Genomic DNA, 24,114 nt, shown 5'->3' on the forward strand with positions numbered 1-24,114 from the left:
CAATAAAACCGGGAACTTTCTGTTATCAGCCGCAATTCAGTCGCAAATGTAACCACATATGGCGATCAATGGAACGACTCACCGTGACACTCTGCAAGTTCACGATCGCGATGGTCGTAACACAATCATAGCTGGGTCGCGCTTCGGTGTAACCGTACCCTGACTCAATGCAGAACACTTCATGCAAAGACAGCAATGCTTTACACAGAAAGTGATACACAGCGACAGCACGTTATATATTCCATTTTTTATTTATTTACTTTATATTTTTTATTTATTTGTTTTATTTTACATTTTTCTTAATATAAGGGGAGAACGGAAACTGCTACACATACAATCAGAGTATATAGATGTTACAATGGCAAGCGCCAGTGGCGGCACTCATACATACTAATACGGGTCAGATCGGTGCTCAACTTATCCTTGTTTGCCAGTAGGACCGTAGTGATTGGCGTCATCTATTGGCGAAGTGGTAAAGGGAGATAACTTAGGAATGTTTTCCCCATTGTCTAGAAACTGGCTCTGTGAATATTGATGGAGACAGGGTGTTTTGTGGCTCTCTGCTTCAAAACAGGCAGTGCTCATCTGTGAAGAGGAACGGCTTCTTTTTGTTCATAACAGTTTGTATTCACAAATTATACATACTGTCCCATGGTTCTAGCTACGCCCCGTACTCAGCCCCGCAACGACTTCTGCTATGGACGAATGAGCGACTACTACCCAAGTCCCAACAGCTGCACGAAGTACATCCTATGTGTCAGTGGCAAGTCTATCGGGCGCAGCTGTACCATGGGGTTGCTATTCAACCCTCAGACCAAATACTGCGACCGTGCAGCCAACGTCCAGTGCAACATCGGCACCAACACACAGCGGACCACACACTTCATCAGCACAACAGCTCCTCCACCTACAAGTACAACCACTCCGTCAACACAGAGGCCTTACACACAAAGGCCTTTCACACAATCTACCTATAACCGTGAGTACAACATTCGGCCTATGATACAGACTATCTGTTTCTTTACATCCTAAATACTCATGAATATAAACAATACACTCAAACACAAATATATATAGTGTAGCATGTAAATCTCTACAAGGCACTCGTGAATTTATTAGAGCTATAATTGTTGCTTAAGATGATATATTTTGGTCCAATGCCGAGACTGCGTCTTACAAACTGATAAAATATATACTTCCTTTTTGCTTCCCAGCCCGACGGGGATAATGCAATCTCTGTGCCCCGTTCTACTAGGCTACACAAGGCAATTACGGCCTAATTCGTCGAATTTTGAACAGTCAGCAGTGCCGATCCGTCGAATCATGCTTGAGTAGTTCTATGCTAATCGGTCGAATTTCAGACCGGGTTGACACACTGGGAGAGTCTAAGTTCATTAATTAAGTGGTCGGTTTGTATTGGATTAGACTAAATGTTTTCTTAAATAGTTAAAGGGTTCTCAGATGAGGAAGCGGATGTTTGCAATGAACTATCATCTTTTTGCTTTATTAGTTTATTATAAAACTGTGAGTAAAGGTATTAATACAACTTGAAATTGACTAAGTATCTCTGTTCATGTCAAATGTGGAGCATTTCACACTTTCGATATTCCAACTAAAGATATAGAAGAAAACAATAGACAAAACAAACCCCCCAATTTCTACAGCTAAATTTGCTGATGACATTTCCTTCTGAACATCCTCCACGTCTGTAAAACAAATCACCAGTAACACCCAAACTATGCTAAATCATATCCAAAAATGGGGTTTCCATATTCAAGTAAAAAAACGTGGGCATTCTATTCAAAACACAGCGAATGCAAAATTATACCCCCAAACTGCACCTAAGTAACCAAGAAATTGAATTTAAAAAGGAAGCTAAATTCTTAGGAGTAACTTTCGACCACCCCATGACATGGACACCCCACATTCATAGTTTGGTCAACTCATGCCAAAAGGATTTCAACTTACAGAGCCCATCGGATTAATGGTCTACATTGATTGTGTTGGACACTATGGTGATCGTGTGTAACTTTCCTACAAACTGAATATGTGTCAATGAAATAATGTTTCATTTTATGGAATGCAGATATAGATATAATATCCTTGTATATATTTCTCCGTATGAATACATTCTATTAAATGCATCAATTTTCAATTTTGTACAAAAGTACAAAAGTAAGGAGAGTCAAAACATATATTTAATGCATCAATTTCTCATTGTATCGTATGAGTAGGCAAAGATAAGAACAAAAGTACAAAAGCTAGAGAGAGTCAAACCCACATCCCTTGCGTCTGTTTTTTGGTATGATCCAATGTTTTGATAACTAATTGATAGCTAAGATCACAGTGCTCATCCGTCGAATGCATTTCACTACTCTAAAATCAGAAATTCGACGGATCGGTACGCGACCCACAGGTTCAAGACTCAGCTGGTTCAATTCCCAACAAAAGTGAAGCCAAATGCTGGAATATTATATTCAAGGTGTTGTTCTGTTGTCATGGGCACAACGGGAATTACATCGTGACATATAATCATTACGTCACATGCCATTTACATATCTCTTCTTGCCTGTAAGTACTACTCGATATATATCTTTAACACCAGTATCGGGATCCCAGCTATGCAGTGAATATTGGTTTTGTGGTTGTTGTTTTTTAATATATATTTTAATATTCATTTCAACCATATTGCACAGTTTCCACAATATTTCAAGACAGTGATTGAGGAACTTGCGTCCAGCATCAATACCCAACAGTATCTCAAAAACTGTAGAAGAGGGAGATAACAGAGAAATATTTCCCCATTGTCGAGACCCTGGGAATATTGCTGGATACAGGGTGTCTTGTGGCTCACTGCTTCAACACAGGCAATGCTCATCTGTGAATTTGAACGGCTTATTTTTGTTCATAACACATTTTGTGTTCACCCATCCGGCATGTCCATCCGGTTTCTTTAGGGGGTTTTCTGGTGTGTTTTTTATAAATTATTTTTTGTGTCCCTTTTTTTGTGTGGTGTTGTTGTCCCATTTGTTGTTGTTATTGTCTTAATTTTATTGTAGGTTTATTCATTTATAATTTTCTTTTGAGGAAAGCGGGTGGAGAAGAATTTCTCCAGAAACAAGTTTTGTGAAATCTGTGAATGTCTAAATGCCTATCCTGGGCTAGAGACAAGACATAATATTTGTTAGATTCTGCAGCCACAATGTCCCATGGTTTCAGCTACGTCTCGGCAAATTCAGTCTGGCAAAGACTTCTGCTATGGTCGAGCCACCGACTTCTACCAAAGTCCCTTCAGCTGCACCGAGTACATCCGCTGTGTCAGTGGCATGTCCTTCCGCCTCTACTGTACCATGGGGTTCCGCTTCAACCCTAAGACCAAATCCTGCGACCTTGCGGCCAACGTCCCGTGCAACATCGGCCCCAACACGCAGTGGACCACACACTTCATCAGCACAACAGCTCCTCCACCTACAAGTACGACCACTACGACTACAAGCACTCGGAGACCAACTGTTCAGCCAATAACGTCCAAGCCCTACACACCACTCCCTTTCACGTGGAAGCCGGCAACACAAAGGCCTTACACACCTTTCGTACAAACCACTTATAACCGTGAGTACTACATCCGTCCTATGATTCAGACTATCTATTTATATTACATCCTAAATACTCATGAAAATAAACAATATACACAGACACAAATATCTATAGTGTAGCATGTAAATATCTACAGGGCACTCGTGAAGTTATTAGATCTATAAGTGTTGCTTAAGATGATATATTTTGGTCCAAGTAGCATCCTTATATACGATGTGTCCCTTCCCTGGAGTGAGTGAGTGGTATGGTTTTACCCCGCTTTAAGCAATATTCCAGCAATATCGCGGCGGGGGACACCAGAAATGGCTTCACACATTGTACCCATGTGGGGAATCGAGCCCGGGTCTTCGGTGTGACGAGCGGACGCTTTAACAACTAGGCTACCCACCGCCATGCCTTCGAAGTTATATTCAAAGTACTGACACTGGTTCCTAGATTCCAAACTTTGTTTCTGAAATACCAACTACATGATTTCCAATGTAACAACACTATTAAATAATATTCTCTTTAATCCCCCGTCCAGTCGAAATACACCCGGAAAGAACCGCTATATATTTCAGTCGTGACGTAGGTGTTTAAATGGACAGAGCTTTTAGGCGGAATGCACACAATGCTGGGACCGAGTCTTACAAACTGATGTAAAATATACATTTTGGTTCCCGGCCTGGCGCTCGGAATACAGGGGATAAATCAAGTTCTGGGACCCGTTCCACAAAGCAGCCTTAACGTTAATGTGATCGAAACTCCCACACTTTAACATAGGTTTACGACAAGATCGCTAAGTGTACGCACGAGACCGGGGGCGGTGGGGTAGGCTAGTGGTTAAAGCATTCGCTCATCTCGCCGACGATCCGGGTTCAATTCCCCACATGGGTACATTGTGTGAGGCCCATTTCTGGTGTCCCCGCCGTGACATTGCTGGAATATTGCTAAAAGCGGCGTAAAACTAAACTCACTCGCTCATTCGTGACCTTGGTTCGCTCGGAATCAGTCCTCTGTGTGTGACGGAAGTATTCGCGCAAGAACAGATGTCCCAGAGATACCACTGCAAACTGGCATAGGCTACATAAATAATTAACTAATCATGAATGCAATACTAACGGGGGCGATGGGGTAGCCTAGTGGTTCAAGCGTTCGCTCGTAACGCCGAAGACCCAGGTTCGATTCCCCACATGAGTACATTGTGTGAATCCCATTTCTGGTGTCCCCCGGCGCGATATTGCTGGAATATTGCCAAAAGCGTGGTAAAACTAAACTCACTCACTCAATGCTAACCTCCTTTTAACCTCATCTAATAATGTATTATCCTAACGAAATGAATATCGTCTTATAAACAATTTGAAACTACATGAGACTTATACTGTAACCCTCTCTAACCTCTGATCTTCAGCGACCTACTTGGACGCCTTCTGTCGAGGTCGCGCTAACGGCCTTTACCGTGATCCCAGCGACTGTTCCAAGTTCTATCAATGCAACGCCCATATTGGCTTCCTGAGGAACTGTCCGCCAAGCGAGGCGTTCAACGAGAACTCCGGGACCTGTGACTTCCCCTTCAGAGTACCCGGATGTTGACGTCATCACTAACACCCGTGTAATAATACACCACCGTCACATTTCGTGCTGTGTTGAATTGTCGTTGTCTGTTGGGTGAGTGAGTGAGTGAGGTTAGTTTTAGGCCACTTTTAGCAATATTCCAGCAATATCACGGTGGGGGACACCAGAAAAGGGCTTCACACATTGTACCGATGTGGGGAATCGAACACGGGTCTTCGAGATGACGTGCAAATATTTAACCACTAGGTCACAACACAGTCCCAGAGTCTATTGGGCTATTTACCAGTTTTTGAAACGTTTTGGAATTGTTAATAGGGTATTTGCGTCAGAATTATCATATCAAGAAAAGAAACGTTATTGCGCTAGCCTTTAAATGCATAACCCAACTTGGTTTCAACAGAATCGTGATACCAACGAATTGGTTCATAGCATCGGAGAAACATCCGGGAGAGTGAGTTTACGCCGCACTCAGTAATATTCCAGCTATACTGAGGCGGTCTGTAAATAATCGAGTCTGGACCAGACAATCCAGTGATCAACAGCATGAGCATCGATCTGTGCAATTGGGAACCGATGACATGTGTCAACCAAGCCAGCGAGCTTGACCACCCGATCCCGTTAGTCGCCACTTACGACAAGCATGGGTTACTGAAGATCCATTCTAATCAGGACCTTAACGGGTCAAACATCCGGGTGAAAAGAAAATATAACCCTTTGTTAGTGTCATGGCAGCTGCAAATACATGATATAAGTGAGTGAGTGAATTAGTGTATTTCCACGCCACTTTTAGCAATATTCCACAAAATCACGACGGGGAACACGAGAAATGGGCTTCACACATTGAACCCATGTAGGGGATCGAATCCAGGCCTTCGGTGTGACGAGTGAACGCTTTATCCACTAGGCTACCCCACTGCCCCACATCATATCAACGATATCAACGATATCAATGATATCAATGAGTGTCTCAAATGAATAATGGCCGCAGGACATCTCAAGGGACAAGTGGTCACAATTTCACGGTACTCAGTAATGACCAGTGTGTTTGTTTGTTGTTTAAAGCAGCGCACAGCAATGTGACAGCTGTAGGCTCTGTAAATAATCCAATGATCGACATCATACGCAACTGGGATACGATGACGCATGTCAACCAAGTCAACGAGCCTGACCATCCAATCCCGTTAGTCGCCTCAAACGACAAGCATGGTTAAATCTAACCCGGATTTCCACGGGTCAACGTCCACTGTGATGATTGGAAACTGAATGTATTATTTTGCCCGTGAAGAAAACTTGAATATATATGCTGCAATCATATCAGATTCGAAGATGCTTAGTTATCTGGCGCAAAAGAAAGGACTTGAGGACGTGAGATTTTTATTCTGACCAACGAGCTATTCCCATTGAAACTGCTGTATCTCTGGTTAGTATTGTCTTGTAACCACTTCCACTCCTGTGTACCCGTGAAGATCCGGGTTAGAATTCATTTTCAGTAATCCATGCTTGTCGTAAGAGGCGACTGACGGTCAGGACCGCTGGCTTGGTTGACACATGTCATCGGTTCCCAATTGCGTAGATCGGTGTTCATGCTGTTGATCCCTGGATTGTCTGGTCCAGACTTGATTATTTACAGATCGCCGCCATATAGCTGGAATACTGCTGAGTGCATCGTAAAACTTAACTTACTCACTCACTCACTCCTGTGATTGCTGACGGGATATGTGTATTGGGCGACATAGCTGGCACACCAAGATCCATGTTCAGATGTTTTACTGGACCCATCTGAGTATATATAGTTTATAAGGGACCTAACACCTGGTATTCTTCTGATTTTTTATTTCGAAAAGAAAGAATAATTTTCTTCGCAAATGAATTACTGTGCCTCGTGAAATTTACGTTTTGAAGCGAACGCGCACGGTATCAACAGTAGATCTCGAACAAAACACATATGTGCCTCTACAAATAGATTAAGGTGGCTATACATCGCTTTAGAAATATTCCAGCAATGTCTCAACGGGGTCACGGAAATGGGCATCACACAAAAAAACATGTTGGGAATCAAACTCGAGTCTTGGACTTGACGAGCGAACAATTTAGCAACTGGGCTAGCCCACTGCCCGATAACCGTCACGAATAAATAGTGAGTGAATTGTGTTTTTAGCCGCTTTTAGCAATGTTCCAGCAATATCACGGCGGGGAAACCAGAAATGGGCTTCACACTTTGTACCCATGTTGGGAATCGAATAAATAATCGACGTGACGAGCGAACGCTTGAACCAGTAGGCTATCCCACCGCCCCGAATAAATACAGAAGCTTTGTTCCTGATCATTTGGACCCTTTAATATCAACGTTCAAGCACACACAGGGAAAAGTGATTTCACAAATATCCACGTTACAACATTTCAGAGAACAAAGCAAGGAGGCGGACATATCCAACTACCGACTTGATCCGTGTCAAGACAGGTATACATAACAAAGCAGCTTTATGATACATCTTTATGATCACCTTCCAATGATAACCCGACTGATTAATGATATCCGACACGTGTGGACACATGTTCGTAAACACCTAAATGCTTAATTACATGATATCACATGTGTACACATTCATCGTTACAATTACAAGCTGAAATGCATCTTAATCATCATCTCCGATTCTGAATTCTATTGCTGCAAAACCTGTTACATTCAAAATTCAGCTAAATTTTATATTTCGAAGCAGTTGTGCCATATGTTACTAGTGGGAGCCCACCCTGTACAGCTGACATCCAAGCAGATAACCAGAATACTGTTGAAAGTTGAAAGCAACACATGCGGGGAGAGACTGGGGTGTAGAATTTTACGATATCCGAGGTCCTTTACATCCGGGTACAGAAGGTGGAAGTGTGTTTATTACGTTTGGACCAAGCTATTTTTTCTATCCAATGATAAGCCCGAAACGTCGACTTTTACAGCTGTCGCAGAGTCCACAATATCTTGGACAGAAGCTACAGGCCCTGCTGGGCTCGTCGCACAGACGTTCAGTGGAGTCCATGTAGCTGCAGTTGTACCGGGTGAAGTCCGGGCACTGGGCGTTGCTGCTCGGCAGCGTTTTGAATGTAGGCTCTAAAAGAAGAAAATACGTGCATGGTTCGGGATATTTACAACGTAGGATTTGAGTGAGTGAGTTGAGTTTTACGCCGCTCTTAATTAAAAATAACAATATCCCAGCAATATCACACCGAAAATGGGCTTCTGACATTGTACCCATTTGGGGAATCGAACGCAGGCCATTGGTTAACCACAAAGTTTTCCCCGACGGAGCCATATATATATACTATGTGGCTGTATTTTAGATGATGATGATGAATCGAACGCAGGCCATTTTATATTTAAGACAGAAGTCTGAAATTTGGCAGAATAATAACCCAGATGGGCATGTTTAAAATTGTCATTTCAAAAGTCATCTCACAGACACCAGTTTGTCACCAGGGGGCGTCTTTCTCAGTATCTCGTATGAGCACCACGCGCTGCAATCACTGCACGGCATCTCCTTGGACAAGAACGGATAAGACGCCGGATTCTTTCCTGGGGAATGGCTCTCCACTCCTCCTGCAGTGCAACGGCGAGCTGTTGCAGCGTCTGTGGCGGCGGCTGACGTTGACGTACGCGTCGATCCAGAGTATCCCACAGGTGTTCAATAGGGTTGAGGTCTGGTGATTTAGAGGGTCATGGCAAGACATTGACGTTGGAATTCTGCAGAAAGTTCATTGTTGCACGTGCAGTATGAGGCCGGGCGTTGTCCCGTTGAAAAATCTGTGTCTGTTGGGCAATAATCGGGAGAAGGTGAAGCTCTAACACGTGGTTGATGTAACGTTGGGCTGTCAGGTTACCTGGAACGATCACCAAGTCTGATTTCTGGTTGTATGAGATGGTTCCCCAAACCATGACGCTTTCTCCGCCAAATCTGTCCACCTGTCGGACGCAGATGGGCGCAAAACGTTTATGACGTCTCCTATACAGACGCTGTCTTCCGTCGTGACGTTGCAAAAGAAAACGTGATTCATCAGAAACCAGATTCGCCTCCAGTTTTGTAAAGTCCGTATCCTTACGTTGTTGCACCACCTGAGTCGTCGGCGTCGATGTAGGGGCGTAGTACAGGTCCAACAACTGGTCTACAGGCACGTAAACCCGCTTCTTTCAGACGGTTCCTAATCGTTTGAGCTGACACTCTCCTCAAACCTGGTATTTGTGTGGCAGTCACGGTTGGTAGGGCATGCCGATTACGCAGGTGATGGACCCGGATGTACCGATCTTGAAGGGGGTCGTGATTCTTGGCCTTCCACTTCTCGGGCGATCGTTGGTCAAATTGAAGTTGTTGTAGCGGCTCCAAAGTCGGGATATCGTTGACGGAACCACATGGGCTTTTATACACCCCTACATTAACTGCCATTTTCATGATGATGTGTTTTTTTTGTGCGAAGTCACCATGAGGGTGACGGAATAAGCAATAAAATACACTTATGCGTATGCAGTTGTTTGGATGGTAATGAATAAAATTTAGTTTGAAGCAATAACTTCATTCAAACGAATTTTTCATATCTGAGGACAGGGGTTGCGTTTCTTTTTTGACGGAGTATATATATGGCTGTGATGATGATGATGATGATGATGATGATGATGATGATGATGATGATGTGGTGGTGGTGGTGATGAACAAGTGTTGTTTTTTTTACGGCACAGTCCTTAGACGTCTAGCTATTTCGCGGCAGCCTGTAAATAGCATACCCGACCACGAACATCAATTTATGATAGCATAATGGATTTGCGGTTGGGTTGAAAACAATGTCCTTTAGGTCACAGGGGCGTGTCACGCTTAGAAACAGCGTCAGAAAGACATATAGGTATATAAAAAAGTACTAGGGTAGGGTCTATATACTTATACGTCTTCCTAACGCTGTTTCTAAGCGTGACACGCCCCTGTGCTTTAGGTTTTACCCAAACTACCATTCACTGGCTATAATGAGATGTGGGGCCCCCGAAATGCTTGGCTATTCATTAAGGGACAAATATGTACGGTTTTTTTTAAGAGACTCCCCGAATATCAAATGGAGACTCCCAGAATATCAGTCTCGGAATGAAAGATTCGTGTTCGAATCCGGAATGTGGTTGGTTTGATAGCCGGGGATAGAATGATGTTTAGATTTTTTGAGTAGATAACAATGTTGTTAAAGATTTGCACAGTAAATATATTGTTTGAGATATATTAATGATAATCTATGTTGAACACAGTTAGATATGCAACTGATCCATAGAATAGAACTGAATATTCGAAACGGTACGATTGAGGTACACAATTAGGGGTGACTTACTGCAGAGGCCGTTCTTCAGCTGGTAGCTATGGTGACAGAGCACACAACGAGAGTCGTTGGTGTCGTTGCAAACCACCTTCTCACAGCCTATGTAGTTGTTCGGGCAAACTGTATGGGACCAACAAAGTGAGTGAGTTTATTTTTACGTCGCACTCAGCAATATTCCAGGTATATGACGGCGGGCTGTAAATAATCGAGTCTGGACCAGACAATCCAGTGATCAACAGCGTGAGCATCGATCTGCGCAACTGGAAACCGATGACATGTGTCAACCAGGTCAGTGAGCCTGGCCACCCGGTCCCGTTAGTCGCCTCTTATGACAAGCATGGGTTACTGAAGATCACCCGGACCTTCACGGGTAGGGACCAAAAAAGGGTGGTAGTAGTAGTAGCAACAGCAGCAGCAGCAGTAGTAGTGGCATTAGTAGTGCATTGATTGCGCAACAGTGTTGGAGGAAGGTTTTAAGAAGTTGGGGGCACTAAGGAAGGATACACATTATAACACGTCACAATTTGATTTTGGAAACCCAAAAGTCCAAACACTCTCAGCATTGTGGCCACATTCTGACAGGATTTTACCCAAATTGTTTTTTCGAAAACTCGAAAATTTATACTACTTCGCCAGTGGGCCAGAATATTTACTTTTGCTCAAAATACATAATATTGTTGTCCTTTATTAGTGTTTTGGGAGATCGATATGGTTGGAGGTCACCCACCGTCACAGACAGCCTCTTTCAGGAAGTAACCACTGGCACACTTCTCACACCATCTGCTGAAACAGCTGTCTTTGCCTACCTCCAGACAGTCGGGAATAGTCTCCCTAGATGGACACTCTGCAATGATATGTCATTTCACCAACTGCATCTTCAGCTAAACGAACAGCTACAGCTTCATTATGTAAGTAATAAATCTCCCTCTCCCAAACCCCTAGTACACAATGAGGAAAATATTTAAAGTAAGCAAGACAGTGTCATATTTTTATTTGGGGGTGGAATGGGGGGTTGTGGGATGGGATGTTTTGATTGGAAGGCACGAGTGACACTGTGCTGAGGATTTGTACGCCAATACACCCTTAGAACAATCGGAAGTAGTGTACGAAGTCTTCAGTTTGATCCACATTGATTTTGTACACGACATGCAAGGGGGGCACTTACTTTGTGCATATATTGTACATGCCCCTCCATAAAAATCATCTTCATCTCTTTTCCTGCACTAGCCAAAAGAAAGAACGGTCCCTTGGAAAGGAAAAGAGATTCACTTTAAATCTGAAGTTGTGATTGTCGAAAGTGGACGGATGAAGAGAAAAGAAAAGACATAAACAGGTAGCCTGAAGCGGACAAGTATGATAGAGAGGTGATCAACAGGTAGGCTGGATTGGGCAGTTTTAAAAAAGCTGTTGTCTCTGTCTTTCTTGTACTGAAATAAAGTAATTAAAATATATAATGTGGTTAATTCAATAACAGACCAACGAAAAGGCTCTGAATATATACTACCCATCAGAAGTTAAAACTCACTTAAAGCGCTCACTATAAGTTATACATATATATATGGTTACATTGAAGATGAATTTCTCCAATTATTTGGGGGAACCAACTGTAAACCTTATGCAGATGAATTGCACGAGGATCATGCATCAAATTGCTGAGAAGCATGTGTAAATATCGTACAAGTGAACTGCTGCGTTTTGGTGTGAAGTGTTGTTAAGAATTCGCCAATTTTCACTGAGTTTTATCATTTATTGAACTCATAACAATAATCTTTTCAACGTTACGGATTTGTATTCCAATACATCAATTCATGTGTCAACAGTACCGTAAACAGTATGGGATAATTTGCAAAGATTAGTTCAGAACAGCTGACTGAAGTAAGTAGCTACATTTACACTACTAGTGTAAATGTAGCCCCTTACTTCAGTCAGCTGTTTAAACGTTTGATGGGTAGTATATGTTGATATAAGGAATCGAAATGAAGCACCAGTGCTATGGGAGGTTCAGAACCGGAGGAAAATCTAGGCATGCTTCATTGAGGGAGTTTGCAGAAAGGGTTTGGCGGATGGGTATCTATATGATGAGACTAGTTCAATACTGACCGCCACAGCCTGAGCCCAGTCTGAAGAAGCCTGGTTCACACACTTCACAGTGGCGGTTGAGACAGGCAGTACTTGTTTCCTTCACGCAGTGCGAGATTGGTGCTTTTGTCGGACAAGCTGAAAAGCATCGTCAACGTTGTGATTATGATAACTATAATACAATTCTGCTTTATTATGATCATTCACTCCAAACACATTTGATCCCGTCAGTCATCAGTAAAGAACATAATAGCCTTCGTCCAATCACACACACATACACACGCACGCACATGCTCACACACAGAGACTCACAAATCCACACTCGTGGAAGCACACGCCTTCACCCGCACGCACTCACTTCCTCACGCACTCCTCGGACCGTCCCGCACATTTCAGACACTTCAAGCCACGCCTACTCTCTGACTACACTCTGAATGAGGAAAGCGACCAAGAACTGTTCTACAAACAGTTACTTATATCAGTGTATGAAATAAGGCCCGTCCGACCGCCCGAGACGGGCTAGATTTCTGCCGGACGGTCTAATTTTACAGCTAGCCAGCCCGATGGACGGGTGAAAAATATATTTCTATAACGTGTGCACTGGCAGTGTGTATTTAGTATTTTAAGAAGGACTGGTTAAATCTCTTCTCGGCTGGTAAGTTTTTGAAGTTACCAGCCCAGATGTCTGGCTGGGTTTTTGGCTTATTTCATACACTGCTTATATATAATAAAATCACTCATATGAAACGGACTCCGCAACGTTGCAATATATTACGAAACAAATAACAACCTCGTTTAAATAATCTGTCAAACAATTCATTTCAAACTACCTCTGAGTTTCCTTATACTTAGATAAGGTCACGTCCTCTTCAACTCACCCTTCCCATTATCGTCGCAGCTCTGTCCAGTGTGCCCTCCGACACAGTTGCATTCGTACCCGTTGCCCTTGACGACGCAGGTGCCCCCATTGCTGCATGGGCTGCTGCTGCAAGCATCCACATTCGGGATGCGTGTTTCACATCGTGGTCCTGAGAAAATCGGCACGGTTATTGATGGCTTGTAACTGGCAAGTTGGTCATCAAATGCCCCAATATATTTTAATCATGCGTAATTATTAACCAAATCCATCCGTCCCACAAATAAGATCACACATATATAGCCGTCGCAGGACACAAGAGCATAATATGTAATGAGGAATCTTTCACTCGACTCACGTTGATTGGAGTGGCAGAGTGCTTTTGAGAAAGCGTGGTCAGTGACCCTTTTGGGTTCTGTAATGGTACGTTTATCTGCCAAGATTTATAGAGGATATTATATGAGTGCCCATGCCATACAATGTTTACGACACTAGTGCCTAAATGTTGGTATTTCCCGAGCGAGAACGAGGGATATACCGATATTTAGGCACGAGTGTCGTGTTTCGGGTACGAGTTTCAAACACAGACTGGATACCTGCCGTCGCTGCATGTAGCACGTCATAGAAGAAACGTGACGTCATAGCATTGTTCATGTCGTCACGTCACCATGACAAAGTGATATTTTGCCCTAAGGAATCGTATGAAAAATATGAACCCCAATATTTTAGCCCTCGTAGGTAATAAGAGTATTTACTGCCCGCAATTTTGCATTTCTGACTGCAGCATTCACTCAATACATTTCTGTACAGGATCTAACGACTAAATAAGCTCCACAACGTTACCTGTGAATTCCGAAGAGCAGGTGCAGGATGCATTTCCGTTGGCATCGATGTTGCACGTTCCGTTGTTGCTGCAGTTGAAGCCGGAGCATGGGTTGTCCTGACAGAGGTGTCCAGTATAAAACGACGGACATTGACACCCTGTGCTATTGCCAATCACTCTGCATTGGCCTCCATGCATGCAGTGCTTATAGTAGCAAGCGTGGTTTTGGCAGTTTCTGCCTCCATAACCACTAGGACAGATACAGTAGTAATCCTGCCCTTGGGGCACGCACGTTCCACCGTTAATACAGTTAACATGTGTGCAGCTATCCACTTTACAGTCCGGCCCACTACAGGTTCTGTTTTCGCACTGCCTACCATAGAAGCCATCTGGACACGAACAGATGTAGCTATAGCTATGTGGTGTACATGTACCGTTGTTCTCACACTGAACATAGATACAGCTGTTGATGTCACAGCTGAACCCATTGTGTCCATATTCACACGTGCATTTGTACCCTGGGGAGGAATTCGATGGTTCACACGTTCCATGATTGCCACAAGGGTTACTCGAGCACGTTCTGTTGGGGCTCTGTTTGCGAGAGACGCGGCTACTGAATTCGCAGTTTAACCCATGGTAGCCATAATCACACGTGCATGTGTACCCGGGATTGGAGTTCGATGGTTGACACGTGCCATGATTACCACAAAGGTTGCGAGCGCAGGTTTTGCTTTCGCACTGTCTACCAGAGAAACCATCTGGACACGAACAGTGGTAGTCATAGCCCTGCGGTGTACAGGTACCGTTGTTTTTACACTGAACGTAGACGCAGCTGTTGATCTCACAATTTAACCCATTGTAGCCATAATCACACGTGCAGGTGTAACCGGGGGAGGAACTCGATGGATGGCATGTTCCATGATTACCGCAAAGGTTACTTGAGCAGGTTCTGTTTTCGCACTGTCTACCATAGAAGCCATTTGGACACGAACAGATGTAGTTATAGCCCTGAGGTATACATGTACCGTTGTTCTTACACTGAACATAGACACAGCTGTTGATTTCACAGTTGAACCCATTGTGTCCAAAATCACACGTGCATTTGTACCCGGGAGGAACTCGATGGTTCACACGTTCCATGATTGCCACAAGGGTTACTTGAGCACGTTCTGTTGGGGCTCTGTTTGCCAGAGACGAAGGTATTGAATTCGCAATTCAATCCATTGTAGCCATAATCACACGTGCATGTGTATCCGGGGGAGGAACTTGACGGTTGGCATGTTCCATGATTACCACAAAAGTTGCGAGAGCAGGTTTTGTGTTCGCACTGTCTACCAGAGAAACCATCTGGACACGAACAGTGGTAGTCATAGCCCTGCGGTGTACAGGTACCGTTGTTTTTACACTGAACGTAGACGCAGCTGTTGATTTCACAATTTAACCCATTGTAGCCATAATCACACGTGCAGGTGTAACCGGGATGGGAGCTCGATGGTTGACACGCTCCATGATTGCTGCAAAGGTCCCTTGAACAGGTTCTGTTTTCGCACTGCCTACCATAGAAGCCATTTGGACACGAACAGATGTAGTTATAGCCCTGAGGTATACATGTACCGTTGTTCTTACACTGAATATAGACACAGCTGTTGATTTCACAGTTGAACCCATTGTGTCCAAATTCACACGTGCATTTGTACCCGGGGGAGGAACTCGATAGTTCACACGTTCCATGATTGCCACAAGGGTTACTTGAGCACGTTCTGTTGGGACACTGTTTGCCGTAGACGCAGGGTGATGACGTTGTTGAGTATTGGCACCTGGAACCATACCTTCCTGCGTCACAGGTGCACCGAACCCTCGCCCCTGTAGAGCTATATGACGTAGAGCAGCGGGATCCGCTCTCACACACGCCCGAGTCACATAGGTCCAGAGCAGTGAAACAATCTGTGAAAACAAAATCTGATTTTAGATACGGCATATTCCGTATTCCGTTTTTTTGCAGGAATATTTTAAGCAGGAGGCATACATATCGTGGGCCCATGTTTCCTTACAGTGTGGGAGTAAGTGTGTATCTGAGTCGCTTTGACTACTCTATCAGGGCATGTGAAGAGAAACTGCTGTTAGACCTTTACCATCTTGCTGAAATTAACGATGGTGCTTACTCACCAACAAAACTAAACGAAATCAGACACTCCTTAGGTACGCAACTCTGGATAATGAATTGCTGTGGACGACTGAATCACAGGTGTTCTCAGCTTAATAAGAGGAACAAATTGCAGGGATTAGACGGCAATGGGCTCACTCATCCACCCAACCAATTAACCAACCACCCAACCAACCCAACATACATCCATCCATACATCCACCCACCCATCATCCATACATTCATACACCCATTATCCATCCATCCATCCATCCATACATACATACATACATACATCCATCCATCCATACATACATACATACATACATACATACATTTGTACATGTGTACATGTACATATACATACATACATACATACACACACACACATACAAACACACACACATCCCCCATCATCCATCCATCCATCCATCCATCCATCATCCATCCGTCAATGCATCCATCTATACATCATTCATTCATCCACCCATCCGGCCGACCAATTAATGACATCCATAAATACGGCTTGAATAAGCTACTCTTCACTCTTAGTTACTCTACACAGAGCCCCGGTTCCATTCCCCACATGGGCACAATGTGTGAATCCCATTTGTGGTGTCCCCCGCCGTGATATTGCTGGAATATTGCAAAAGGTGGCGTAAAACCAAACTCACTCACTCACTCACTCACTCTACACAGACATCAGACAACCGCAGCACCCGTGCGCTCTACCCGTGGTCTGTCACACTCCTAGTTGCCAACTTCAGATATCGTAACTGACACCAATTTCCCCTGAGGAGTATTTTAAAATGACCTTTGCTGCAGTCTTTCAGTACAGAGCCACTGACGCTGCAGTGGAGATCATCGTCTCGCCCAGTTGATCGACAGTGAGCAGCGCAACCACGCCCATAGTAACCAGCATGGCAACTTAGTCTAAGGCTCATTTGCAGATTACTGAAACATATGTCAAAACATATCATCCCAAGAAACATATAGCAATATATAACTGTCTATTACAGAAATACATGTATGCTATGAGCAATAATCAAGCACAGCCCACTTTTGTTATATGATAAGTACGAAAATACGACTTGTATATGCTTTGAAAACCAAATTCTGTGTATTAAATGGTAAGTGCAAAATATTTGGCTCTGAACCTGAAATTCAAATTTGGTAACAATTACTTCCAGTCTGAGAGGAATACAAACAAAAATGTAAATATCAATGCCGGAAAGTATGGTCACCATGACTACGTCACAAATCTGAATGTCACACGGTTCTCACATAACGATTGTTGCGAATTTTATGAACCACCCATGGCGACGACCTCAGTACCAGGTGCAGCCACCCTATCTGCCAGTCTCCAACTTATTCTGGCAATCAAGCCTCGGAATATCAGCATCGAAACGCAGCTTCACACCATCACTGAGCCACCACCAAAAGGTTCAGCTGTATTGACCATCTGGCGATATGACTCGTCACGGCGTCTCCTTTACGACAGCAACCGTCGGTGACGTGTGAAGATTGTGACTTTCATCAGGCCAATGTCCTCGTGTTGCGTTTTCTCGGCGCTTGCACCACGCCAGACGTTCTTGTCTGTGCCTATCGGTTAAAAGAGTTGCGTTCTGATGGACGATGTTCCCGAAGACGTCAGCCCGCAGCCTCCTTCTGATGGTACTCGTGGAGAGTCTGACTCCCACACTCCACTGTCAGTGCATCACGGCCATCGGTCTTCATCGGTCTTCCAGGTCTTGGACGATCCTTTACTCCACAGTTTCTGACAAGTGGTCTAATAACCGTGTGGTTAATGTTGAAGTTAACGTCGACGACAGGACATCCCTGCGTCTTGCGTGCCAATAACTTGATATTGTGCTTTTTCTGAAAGTTTCTGTCTTGCTATATCAAGGAATGTCAGCTTTCATATCAGTTCAAAAAACTGTAGCGCATACTGCAAATTATGCATTTTATACACTTGTTTAGCTCTAGCAGCAAGTGATCATGCCACCCATAGCCACTGAGGTATTTTGAGAAGCACGTGCTCTCTATGTGTATTCTAGTGCGCTAAAGTATGATGGCCTATTTGGACCAAGATTCCGGTGCTGCTTAATTAATGCTCATGTTTATATGAATTCTTGTTTGTAAATCAATTATTACCCTGTTAAATCTAGCGGAAAATAGTTCTTTCATCAATCTGGCGGGATCAGATGGCTTCTAGATCTGACCTTAGATCTTAGATCTTAGATCTTAGTTTGATGTGCAGAGTTGCGGAAGCTAACAGCGACCATGAGTTTATTTTTTCAAATACGGTTTTGATACTGATTTGATTTCTCTGATTTCAACACCACGGCCGCTCTGTCTCTGAATTAGTCTTTAAGAAAGGGATATTTTCGGGGTTGACCCTAGAAATACTCTTTGATAAAGCTGGGGTTGCTGAACCACATACACAACTTCATGTTCAATGTGACAACTGCACAACAACGAAGACCTCAAAACTTTTTTGGCGTTTGGAGTACTTACAAAAGCCGTAGTTTCTATTCAAATATAAAAAATGGCAAGTGTATGTTCAGCAGCAGCAGCAGCAGCAGCAGCAGCATTTTCATAATTTTCATCATCATTATCATCATTATCATCATCATAATCATCGTTAATCTCACATGAATGTTCCGTTGGTTAAATTTCGATTGTAGGTTTTGTCGGGAAGGAGAGACCAGGCGTTCACGCCGAAGTGGGCCAAAATATGCCTGCCGAAGTGGTCCTCGATGGAAATGGTGATATTTTCAGATGACTGCATAAAAGAAATAATGGCAGTTATACAATCTCTGTACTGTACCCATTGGACACTGTCACCATCCGCCTGATACGTTCATATGGAAAATGTAGCCGACTCTAACCAAAGTGTGTCGGCGTGTCAGCACTTTTGATAGTCCTGGCATGGGAGATAACTCCCGCCGATGTGATTTACCTGCCCTTGGGTGCCTGCGCATGCGTTGCTGTTTGTGCAGCGGTTAGGAGGCGAAGGGCAGACTCGCAATCTGCGCGTATGTCGGTGCTCGCTCCACAAATATTCAAATAAGGGTTGAGTGAGGCATTCGCTCTGTACGAACCACCCTTTGACGACGCTCGACACAGTGAACGTCACTGAGCTGAATACTGAATAAAGAATCCCACTTGTTGACAATTCGTAAAACAGCTTGACAATATTTATCTAATATATTGTTATTTCTAACTGCTATCAGACATGAATTGAAGAGGAGATAATATGGTAAATAGTTACCCAGTCATTTCTTGGTAGAGTCAATGGATTAGGTATGCCTCCGAAATGACTCGAGATGTTGTAGTGATCCGTTACGGGTAGCGGCGTCGAGGTGGGTCGTGCCGACGCTGTCGTAGGTGAGGAAGACGTCATTGGTCTGCACCTGCAGATAACTAACACCATTATATTGTGATGTAATGTGTCTGTGTCTGTGTGTTAGTGAATGTGTGACTACATGTGTGTGTGTGTGTGTGTGCGTCTGTGCAATGTACGTGTGTATGTGTGCGTGCGTTTGGGCAATGTACGTGTGTATGTTTGTGTGCGTCTGTCTACCTGTGTGAGGCTATGTTTATGTTTGTGTGTCTGTCTGTGGAGTGCCGGGAGATTTGTACAGGCGAGCTGGTGAACAAAATCAGCAAAAAATTATATTGTATTCTTCATAGGCCCATACCCGTGAAGGTCCGGGTTAGAATATTGACCTTCAGTAACCCATGCTTGTCATAAGAGGCGACTAAGAGGATCGGGTGGTCAGGCTCGCTGACTTGGTTGACACATGGCATCGGTTCCGGAATGCGCAGATTGATGCTCATGCTGTTGATCACTGGATTGTCTGGTCCAGACTCGATTATTTACAGACCGCTGCCATATAGCTGGAATATTGCTGAGTGCGGTGTTAAAATAAACTCACTCACTCACTCACTCACTCAAAGGCCCCTACTACACACATGGTGAAAGTATGATTAAGTATGCATACATTATTTAAGTGAACATGTTTCAGAGATTTTAAAATACCATTAACTCGTATATTTCCTTTTAACAATTTGCAGGTCCAGCATACAACTGGAATATGCGACGTTAAACAACAACACCTGCATCACGTACCACTGACTGTTATCATGTTGGTAACAGACTTTGACGGAAGGAGTACACTGTTGGAGGCCACAGCTGCTGTCGCCGAGGCGGTTGTAGTAAGAGTTGAAAAACATCTGCAGGTCTCCCCCACCCTCCGTCAGCTGAAACATCATCCTCACATGGACCTTTGTTCTCTTTGTTACAATGGAAAGAAGTCATCACTGATTTGCTGGGGGGTATTGATTGATTGATTGATTGATTGATTGATTGATTGATTGATTGATTGATTGATTGATTGATTCATTGATTGATTCATTCATTCATTTATCTGGAAATTATTGGTACTTAAGAATATTATTATCAATTTTGGATGGTTTATATTCAGAATGGATTATACCTGTTATTGAGCGGCAATAAGACATGACTGCATCAAGTAAAGCCAGCACAGCACCATATCTCGATTATGGCATCGATACACCCGCTTCAGTTCGACCCAAGATCGTCCCAGAAGTGGAACCCCAAGACTTATTACTCCTGCTCGGGACCGATTCATCCGGGTGCTACAGCAACGGCCACTGCAGAACAGGTGCCTGGTCTTCGAAGAATTTCCAACCAAACCATCTGGAATCGTCTGAGAGAAGTGGGAATTCGAGCATAACGGCCAAAAATTGGACGTGTCTTCATAATGTGTTCAATGGTGCAACAGGATAGAGGTATGGAACCTGGGAAACTAGCGATGCGTTTGGATCAGGGTTGAATCGCGTTTCCTCCTGCAACGGCAGGATGGGAGACAACGTGTCTGTCGGCGTCGACACGATGGACAGATTTGGTGGAGGTAGCGTCATGGTGTTGTGAGTAATGTCCTACACAGGTAGAGCAAAGCAGGTTCAAGGCAATCTTACAGCTGATCACTACATCGACCAAATCCACCTCACCTCCTCCCACTTTTTAACTGTCATAGGAAGCTGTTTCAACACGACAACGCTCGACCCCACACAGCTCGTGTAACAGGTGCCTATCTCGCCAATGCAAACGTCAATGTCCTTCCCTGGCCTTCCAAATTGCCTGATCCGAACCCGATCGAGCATCTATGGGAACGAACATGATCGACGCGTCCGTAAACGTCACAATCGTCCTCAGACACTTACAGAACTTGCCAACGCGTTCCAGGAGGAATGGCGAAGAATTCCCCATGCAGAAATCCAACGACTTGTCCAATCCCTTTCAAGGCGGTGTCAAGCAGTGATGGCTGCAAGGGGTAGCGTCACCAGGTGCTGACCTGAACGTCCTCTTGTGTCCACACATGTGCAGTGAGTGAAATTAATTAATGCTGACAATGACAACAATACATATGTCCATCCGTGTGTCAAATTCCGTCATCTATGTTCAAGCTTAATCGAATTATGTACACTCAAATACGTTTAATACATTTCCTGTATTTTTCTGTGCTTTTCATTTTTTGAAGAGTTTAGTATAAGACAAACAAGAATGGATGAACTTTATTGGTATTATGTAATGATTCCAAAAGGGATTTTCGTTTTGTTACTTGAGGTGGAATGAGACGGTGGATATGTGGATAATGTGACTCTATGATGAGAGCTTTAAGAGGAACATGTGAAACATCATTACTTAGTTTAAGTCTGTCATATGTGAAACATCATGACCTTGATTCACATATTTTGAGCCAACGCTTTAACCATTAGGCTACCCATATTCACCGCCCCCGGTGAAATACCGCCAAGACCATGTTCAAACAGCATATGTGTCATTGCCATATGCATAGTACAAAATGGCGATCGAAATGGTAGAGACCTTAAAACAAATTACCCTTCTCATAATTATTATGTTGTAGGTGCCAAGTGTTAATTTTCTTGTGTATAATAATTGTGAGGGGGTAACTGTAGCTATAGGGGGATAGCCTTCTAATGACCTGGCCAGTGACAAGAACTAGAATAGCCTGAAGAGAGTTTGCAGTAACATGATCTGCTCGAATCTGCTCTGATCTTGCACTTTTGCCATTCACTTTGGGCGCAGTTCATCGCAATAATTTTGGGTTGGTTTGCGCCTGTCTGCTAATGGCAAACTGTGAAACGTTGAACTGCACGATGACTTCAGCCTGTTTGCAGCATGCCAGTAACCGTAGACGTTCCGCGCGTTGCAGAAGCCCTGTCACTAAGTCACACACAAACGATGAATTAGATCAAATGTACAACTGTACGACACGCAGAATATTGTTAAAAACGACACTCAGAAATAATGATCAATGATTAAAGCAGACTGACTGGAATATTGGTCAAACAAATATTAATCGGCCTTCATTGAAAGTGTCAAGTGAGTGAGTTGGGTTTTACGCCCATTTTGGCAATATTCCACCAATATCACGGCAGGAGACACCAGAAATGGGCTTCACACATTGTACCCGTTTGATAAATGAACTCGGACCTTCGGCGTGACGAGCCAACGCTTTAACCACTGGGCTACCACACCGCCCCTTGAAAGTGTCAAAGTCAGGAGTGACACCATCACATACGGGTGCTATGTCGGCACCTGCAAAGTATAGTGAGTGAGTTTAAATTTACGCCGCTTTTAGCAATATTCCAGCAGTATCACGGCGGGGGACACCAGATATGGGCTTCACCCATGTGGCAAATCGAACTCCTTCGGCGTGACGAACCAACGCTTTAACCCTTAGGCCCCACCGCCCCGCAAAGTATTGTGTTCATACGCTTAAAGATATACGTCCTTGCGTAGAATGTTTGTGTTCAACGCTTATCTATACTCGCAGCGCGGACCAGCAAAGTTTCCTTTATTTTTAAACAGTTCAGTAACTCCCAATATATCCCAAAGAATCATTTACGTAATAGCTCCTATTGCTGAATCAGCATGCATGAGCCTGAAGAACCCGTGTTAATTTGCTTAAATGTATAAAACACGCCCAGTTCTAAAAACAAATACAATAAGGTTTGGGAGGCCCCAAAATGGATGGTTGGGTAAGGGTGGGTGTTTGTGTAAGGGGTGGTAAGGAAGGCGGGGTTTGCTTCTGCAGGTATTTATTTCCGTAGCACTCACCTCAATTTTGGTCAAAAGTACCATCAGAAGTACCGAGAGCAACCTACGGAACGCCGACATGTTGAATCTTATCTCACGTTCTGCTGCCCGCCGCAAATAACTGTATTATATCCATAAGGACTCTTTATGTTGCACAGATAAGACAATCAGATGACGCAGACTATTTCTCCAGATACAACTGCAAGTCCAGTCATCTTTTGATTAAAGTTATACGCCTAAATATCGTCTTATTTTTTAGAAAAATGTTCATGAACACTTCGACAGTCATCGGCCTCTAACCACATTTGAGCGAGAATCGATGAATTTGAGTGAGTGTAATGAATGAAAAAGTAGTTCCGGACCAACATGAGCTTGTGGCGTGAGCATGATTATCCAATCAAGACGCGCGAATCAGATGTCAGCCCTGTATGATACAACTGAACCTTTTACCAGCTTTGTATCTAACCATTTGTTCCTTCGCCACGTGGTTAAAATTCTTAATACTTAATACTTGAGCCTTCCATTACTTAATTAGTTTACTTGACTATAAATAAAGCTTTATTTGAAGGACA

At 43.6% G+C, this 24,114-nt stretch overlaps 2 protein-coding genes across 2 annotated transcripts in view; one reads left to right on the forward strand and one right to left on the reverse strand.

The window, feature by feature from the left end:
* The window catches only part of LOC124261496, a 78,066-nt gene extending 72,853 nt beyond the window's left edge, over positions 1–5,213 (forward strand). The window contains exons 39-41 of the mRNA XM_046695816.1: positions 662–979; positions 3,220–3,612; positions 4,988–5,213. Of these exons, the coding sequence (XP_046551772.1) occupies positions 662–979; positions 3,220–3,612; positions 4,988–5,169 (893 nt within the window). The 3' untranslated portion in view covers positions 5,170–5,213. The remainder of the gene's footprint in view (positions 1–661; positions 980–3,219; positions 3,613–4,987) is intronic.
* Positions 5,214–7,467: 2,254 nt separating this feature from the next.
* On the reverse strand, positions 7,468–23,840 carry LOC124261476 (neurogenic locus Notch protein-like). Its single transcript, XM_046695797.1, is given in 12 exon segments — positions 7,468–8,254; positions 10,501–10,608; positions 11,216–11,332; positions 12,589–12,705; positions 13,446–13,595; positions 14,267–15,356; positions 15,358–16,190; positions 17,204–17,343; positions 19,044–19,174; positions 19,664–19,805; positions 20,525–20,655; positions 23,564–23,840. Coding segments are annotated over 12 exon segments (3,207 nt in total). The 5' UTR covers positions 23,624–23,840; the 3' UTR covers positions 7,468–8,066.
* Between the last annotated feature and the right edge of the window lie 274 nt (positions 23,841–24,114).

The sequence above is a fragment of the Haliotis rubra genome, unplaced genomic scaffold (genome assembly GCF_003918875.1).
Source record: "Haliotis rubra isolate DU_JTF1 unplaced genomic scaffold, ASM391887v1 Scf8, whole genome shotgun sequence".
Taxonomy (NCBI): Eukaryota; Metazoa; Mollusca; class Gastropoda; order Lepetellida; family Haliotidae; genus Haliotis; species Haliotis rubra.